Here is a 7399-nt window from a genome sequence, read left to right as displayed (position 1 = left end):
TGAAAAAATATCTATCTATTTAATTAGGATATATATGCTAGCTCAATTATTGACGAAATTGCAGTAAACATAAATAAACAACATTCATAAATAGTGAGCAGCATTGAACTTCTTATGGTTGTTTTATGCATTCTCAAATAGTTTCTGAAGTTTTTCCACCATATCCTTGTCCAATTGGAAGGCCTTAGCAAGAACATCAGGATTAATGGGTGGCTTAGGCCCAAAGATTGCATCTGCTATGGTGATGACACCTGGGTTTTGGCTGCTTAGACCAGCAAAGGCAACTGCATTCGTCTTTGCAATATTAAACTGGAAGTGAATGAGACCAATTGGAAATACAAAAACATCTCCTGGGTATAAGACTTTAGTGAAAAGGCGATTAGGGTTGGATGTCACAAAGCCAACATAAAGGGTGCCTTCCACGACTACAAGGATCTCTGTGCCACGGGGGTGAATGTGTGGAGGGTTTAAGCCACCATAGGGTGCAAAGTCTAACCGAGCGAGAGAAATACCAAGAGTATTAAGTCCTGGTATTCTATCAACATTCACGAGGGTGACATTCGATCCAACTCGATTTCCTGTATTTCCAGGAACATTGAGTCCCGGAAAAAAGAAATCTTCTGCTACAGTAAGGTTTGGGTTCTTGCAGAACTTCCCATTGACAAACACTGCATTAATACATGGAAGTTATTGTCAGTATCCATTGACCATGCATGCACATAACAAAATGAGAAAACTATTTCTATAGAGGCAAATACTATTCTTTATTGGATAATACTATGACAGAAGCGTAAAAGAAAGCAAGCTTATACCAGCATTCTCAGGTTCAGGTATTGCAACACAGAAGTCCTGGAGAGGGCTAGGGTCATCGGCAGAGGCAAAAGAGAAGGCCAAAGCCAGAGCCAAAAAGACAAGGAAATGAAAGCACTTCATTTTATGACTGCTCTCCTTAATTAGCCTTTAGTTGTTGTCCTGATGAGGGGAAGTTGTGAAAAATCTTGCATGGATAGATGAGTATTTATAGGTGAAAGTCTGTCGACTATTCTCTGTGATCTGATCTACATGCTGATGAAAGGTTGCCAAGTAGTTGTTAATGGTTAGCTGTTCTTTATTTCACCAAACCACGAGCTCTTCTACAAGTATATATGCATATGCATTTAATCGTCCCTCCTTTTTAAAATAATCTTCAATATGAATGGTTCAACGCTAGGCCACAATTGCCTATAAAAAATAAAAAAAATAAAAAAAAAAACCTCTAGGCCACAATTTTAAGCTTCTGTGAGCTGTGATAATATACCCCTCTGTTTTTCATTTTACCTCATCGAAATTTAATTTTCTTCTATACCCCTATGTTTTTGGTTCAAGGGAGAGAGAGGAGGAAACAAAAATATACTTTGGGGCACAAACAATAATCGTTGTAGTTTATTTGATAATAGAAATATATTAAGTGTCATATTGAATTGAAAAGAAAAGTTCATATGCTATATTGGGTTTTTGATTAATTGGATTGGATGAGTCAGATTAATTCACTATTGATTAATTAATTAATTATATCTTAAATGTAAAAGTTGTAGAGATCCTTAGATTATAGTAAAGCAGAGAAGTCTTCTGTCGACACTACTGGCAAGGGTTTTAAAAGTTGATTAAAATTAATAAATTACTGAAATTGACGTCGTCCAAATAATCAAAACCAAAATTTCCAGGATTTGTTAGTTTTTGTTGCCTTTCTAAGGCGGTTTTCATTTTGATAGCTATGGCCCCATAACTAAACTTTCTATCTTCAGCTAACAAGAAACACCAGTGTCATATACGTTCGAATGCTATATATGTTGAGTGAAAATGAAACTCAAAATTTTTTTATGATATTTTTACATTTAAATAATTGAATCTAGATAGAAATGGCATATTATAATTTTATATATTAAGTTTGCCATTAAGTCTTATTCAATTATATTAAAAATAAAATTGAAAATCTAACCAACTCTGCTTATAGAATTATCATTTATCAAGATTGGATACATAAATATAAATGTAAGCTTTAATGTAATAACATTGAAATCGTTTTTAAAATTCTGAGATTTTAAACAAAGTCTTAATCATAATCTATTAAAAAAATTGTTAGGTATACATAGATGCATATTTAAGGACATGATAAGTGTGGTTGGATTCTTGAAATGGATGGGATAACTTGAGCTGACTATTCTAACATAACTTAGTATTTGGACTCACCTACTCATTGATTTTATATTACAAGAATGATCGAGTCCTTTTTCCCCATCTTATGGTACTCCTACTCTTATAAGACAAAATCAACCCTTAATTTAATAATAATTATTCATAATTGAGATTTTCAAAATCAAGAGACCTTTCATCTATGATCGGCAGATTAATTTTATCTAATATTAAATTGATATGATTTTTATTTGATAACTGTGGTTGTTTTTAATTTGTTAATATGTCACATCGATTTGAAATGGGGTAACTTGCTTCTTATAATAATTCATGTTATAGGTATTCAGTGTTTAACCAGAAGATGGTAATTAATATTAAGTCTAACTTATTTTCTTAAGACAATTTTTATGGGTTAGTCTCATAAGATTACAAACACGCGTTTGAAAATTCAAATACTTGGAAGAAAAAATCGATTAGGTGTTATCATCCCTTAGGAATTGATCAATGAGTAGAGCAGTATATTGTTTATTAATATTTTATTTTAGTAATAATAAAATCGCTTATAAATTTTTATGCTTTTAAATTTTAATTTTAATTAGAATCTAATTAATAAAAAAAATAATATGTTAATGGATCCAATTGTCAAGTTATTACCGGTGTGGAGTCTGGTGATTAATTTGATGAGATGGTTTTGTTCTACTCTAGTTCGACTTCTCACATCAATATGATAACTAAATATTATTTTTACTTAGAAATAAAATAGAAAAAAATGGCGGATTGTCCAATGATTTATCTTATTGGATACCATCTCAAATTTGGTGGTAAATCCTTTCTACGAGATTGAGTTAAATCGATGTTATAAATAGTGACCCTAAACCTCGGGTGGAAGGGATAATGGCCTTCGTTATCAGGAAAACTCTATTTAAAAAAAAAAATTACCAAGTTAATTAAGAAAAATCAAACATCCACAATCTTTTCGGTCCTTGTTAAATATAACCAAATAATGGACATTATACTTACGGATATGATAAACAAATTATTGTAATTAATTAACCTGGCCATTTAGCATACGAAAATCATCTGTATTATTTTAGCAAATTAATGGGATTAATCATCCGTAGATAATGGCATAATTCATTTAAAAAAATAAATCTTCCAGCTAGAATGATTCCATAGTAGTTGTGGTGGATGTTAAAAAACGAGACTAAATAACAAATAGCATAACAATTAAAAAATTAACCAATCAAGTTGAAGAGATATAAAAAAAAATTAAATATTAATAAAATAATAAAACGACTAAACAGATAGCAATCGATATATATACATATGTATGTATTGATTGTAACAACCTAATTTTTTTTAATAAATATTTTTTATTAAGCTAATAATTTATTAATATTTTATTCATTGTTTTAAATTAATATTTTCATAATGATATTTTTTTGAAATGAATATTATTTTTACATGTATTATTATGACTATTATTATTTTATTTGTTATTTGTATTATTATTATTATTGAAAATATATTTTCTTGATAAATTTAATTGAGATATATATTTTTTAAAATTTATTAGTATGTTAATATATATGTGTGTGTGTATAAAAGAGATAAATGAATGAAATGAAAAAGTAGTAATAGTGACAAGTGAGGACCTTGGATAGTGTGTGTGTGCAAAAAAAAAAAATTCTAGCTGCTTTTTTTCTGTCTCTCTCTCTCTCTCTCTCTCTCTCTCTCTCTCTCTCTTTCTCCCTCCCACAGTCTTCCCTCTCCCTCTCCGCAATCTCTTCCCCCCCCCCCCCCCCCACCTCCCCAACCCCTGTTTTTGCTGTTGCTTTCTGTGAAACTCTAGCCACCAGCAACAGCTAGCAGGGGAGCCCCACAACCCCCAATGCCGGTGAGCCATTAGCCGGTTGGAGTAGTGCTAGCAGCGATGCGAAAGGAGGAATTTCCTCCTTCAAGGTGCGTGCAGGGGCAGCAACTTTTGGGCACGATTTCGGCTTCATCTGACGTCCGATCAAGACGATTCTGATGGTATTGGAAAGCTTATTCCAAGAGCTTTATTTTGATATCAATTTTGCAGCAAATGGTGGTCGTAGGAAAAAGTTATGAAGGAGAAAAATTTTAGGTTTTTTAAGTTTTTCGATCAGATATAAGATGATCTGACCGTTGGATTGATGATATGAGGCCATCGATGGACTCAGAGCAATGAAACCTTCGAGATGGGATTGATCCCACTCCAATTGGATACTGCTTAAAAAAGGCAATCAAATGACAGTCCAGGTCACTTTGTGACATTTTTTACTTTTTTTTATGCCTATAAATTAAATATAATTATATGATCATTATTAATAATTTATGGGCTTCGTTTAAATGCAATCGGATCAATATTAGCTCATCGACACCTAAGACTAAGTTTTCAACTTGATCCAACTACCCGGCTGCCTGTCCTAGAACATAGTCAATATTACAGTCAATCCCAGTATTTTTAGACGTTCCGGACGTATTTTAGGTAGTAGAATTTGCAAAGGTAGTCTCGAACTTAAGTTGTATAAATTTTTACCTTGGCTAAGCTAGCTAATAAATCTGTAAAATATTCCTAACTTAGTAAAATTAAGTAAAATAATTTTAATTAATATAAAGACGATGTAGAGGACCTCCAAAAATATTTTTATAATTTTTAAAGTACCAAAAATAAATATTTGGATTGTAGAGGAGTTAGGGACTTGAGCTAGAGTTTAGAGAATTGGACCTAGATTAGGATTCTTGTACGCCCCGGATGGGCGTTATAATTATTTTTGTGGGCATGAGGCCCTATTGGTTGTTGTGGTTGCATTTTTATTCCAGGGGGATTAGGTCCAATTATAGGGGAGACTCTGCCAAAATTTTTGCAAGACCTTAGAAAATTATTTTTACTTCTTTGATTTAATTAATTATTTCTGTCAGTAAATTTGATAGGGGTCAATGTGTCTGTCTAGATAATCGGTGCTAGCTAGCCTTTCTTCTCCTTCCAGCTGGGCCAGCTGCAATCGAGTCAACTAGTCTGTGAGTTGGATATTGATTATTTTTACAATTTCAATATTAATCATATATATGGCATGCTCATATGTTTTATAAATATTTAATTATGCACATGTATAGTTAATATATTAGGGATATTTTGATTGCTGCATATTTAATTATTGTTATTTATTTGTGATTGCCGTTTAAGGATAATTTGGAGCTCTGCGTGTGTGTTAGCATAAGTATGGTGTGTATATGGATATGGGTAGGACGGGTAATCACGGTTGGAACTTAACTCGCTAGGAGTCAATCTTTATATATGGATAAGTCTGGGTGAGTACAACTTTGAGTTGATCTCGCTGACTCTCATGCTTGGATTATTAAGTGAAAGTCTTACTTGAGTTAAACTCATTGGCAGGTATTGGATTAAGAAAGCTGTATATGGGATCAGCTATAAAATTTGTATTTGCAGAGGGGATGGGAGATAATTTGCCAAGAAAATTAGAAAAGCTATGATTTCGAGATCTAATAGAAGTCCCTGGAACTTACAGAGAGAACAGTTTCTCTGGTTCATTGTTTGGATGTTAAAAAAAAAAAAGTAGGGAGAGATATATTGCGCTCTTAAGTTTAGCCTAGTGATAAATATAAGTTTTGAGATGAGGAGTCATGAGGAATTCAATTTTAGCGGAGATCAACTTGGCAATTGCACACAAGGAAATCCATGTTGGCAATATAATCTAAGCAGTTTCCAGGTTCCTCTCATTAGTTTATAATGGAATCACTCTGTTTCTCTCTATTTTCTCTTTGTAATTTATTTCAAATGCCTAGTTCGCTAGATACTAGGATTTCTTTGATATTTATCAAGCCCTCAATTACTTCTTGAATCAAGAGAATGCATTCTTTAAAAATTCTGGTATAAGCTCAGTCCATTGTAAATTCAATATACAACATCTATTATAATTTATATGTAAAAAAGATGATACTTATATATTTATGTCCTGTGTTCATATGTGATAAATTAAATTTAAATAAAACTTTTTCCATAATTTCAATGCTATTCTATGTCTTATTCGTTTGGTAATTAATTTAATTATTTACTTTCTCTTCTAAGAAAATTGAAAAGAAAATAGAATACAAGCAACCAACGTTTTTTTTATTCTAACTATAAAGGTTTACATTACATAATACTTGTCTTTTTTCGAATAGTAGGGCTAAAGTAAATAAATTGGGCATTTGTTTGGAAGAAAAATAAAAAGAAAGAAAAAAGAAAAAAGAAAAATAACACTTGCTGTTTTTAAACGCAAGGGGAAAGTTTCCTTCAATAAAGAAAAAAAAATCTCTATAAAGAAAACATTTACTGTTTCAAGAACGATATGTTTCTCTATCGTTCATAAATCATAAATGACAAGAAAAAAAAACTCCCTCTGCAAAGGAAATTTTACCTATCATGTGGAAATCAATAATCAATGGATCTGAATCCAAAAAATTCTGACTTTGGTTTGGCCAAGATTTGTGAAGAAAAGAAAACGCCTCCCTGCCTAATTGATTCTTGTACGCTTTTGACATTAATTAAAATGCTTTGCAAGAGTTTAGTGTTGTGTACTGCGAAAGCATATAAACTGTAAAAAAATAAAGTAAACATACAAAATACCAATATTTACGTGTTTTACCCTCTTAACATAAGGTTACATCCACTGCATGCCATCTTTCACTATCAACGATAACAAATCATCCAAACACCAAAGCTATACTATCCATTAACCCAATTACACCCCAAAGAACCCATGTCTTCAACTATATAGGCAAGAGTCCTCTCAACAATGGACAAGAATTACTCTCTCTTGAATTCTATATCCTTTTTTTTACCATAGGTCAAAGCCTCTCTCCACTACAATGGACAAAAGCCTCTCATCAATGGGCAGAGCCAAATCTACCGCAATTGACAAAGCTCCTCTCTATAGTAGGCAACAGCCTCACTCTATGAGTTAAAAGCCAAATAAACTTTTCTCCTATTTTCCTATTTATAATATTAATTACCTAAATTCTAATATGATTAGGAGTCCTACTCAATTTAAGGAATATTTCTTCCACTCAATTAGGAGTTCTACTTTATATAGGAAATATTCCTCTATCTTATTAAGGAATATTTCTCCCACTCAAATTAAGAAAAAGTCTTTTCAAATCTTACTAAGATTTTAAGTCATAATTCTAACATTTAATCCAT

General features: G+C 31.9%; 1 protein-coding gene across 1 annotated transcript; it reads right to left on the bottom strand.

Annotated features, from left to right (window-relative positions):
• LOC110670499 (germin-like protein subfamily 1 member 13) lies at positions 1-1015 on the bottom strand. Its single transcript, XM_058147822.1, has 2 exons — positions 813-1015; positions 1-668 (listed from the first exon to the last, which is right to left on the bottom strand). Exons 1-2 carry the CDS (start codon positions 931-933, stop codon positions 124-126), a joined length of 666 nt encoding a protein of 221 aa, XP_058003805.1. The 5' UTR covers positions 934-1015; the 3' UTR covers positions 1-123.
• Positions 1016-7399: the final 6384 nt, after the last annotated feature.

Source organism: Hevea brasiliensis, chromosome 5 (genome assembly GCF_030052815.1).
Source record: "Hevea brasiliensis isolate MT/VB/25A 57/8 chromosome 5, ASM3005281v1, whole genome shotgun sequence".
Classification (NCBI taxonomy): Eukaryota; Viridiplantae; Streptophyta; class Magnoliopsida; order Malpighiales; family Euphorbiaceae; genus Hevea; species Hevea brasiliensis.
Note: the sequence above shows the minus strand (reverse complement) of the source record. Positions and strands in the feature narration are given on the sequence as shown.

Excerpts from the sequence above, each read along its gene's own strand:
- LOC110670499 (XM_058147822.1), bottom strand. The coding sequence starts at position 933 with ATGAAGTGCTTTCATTTCCTTGTCTTTTTGGCTCTGGCTTTGGCCTTC. Across the intron at positions 669-812 it reads ACCTGAACCTGAGAATGCTG|TGTTTGTCAATGGGAAGTTC; the intron begins GTATAAGCTTGC and ends GTATTAATGCAG.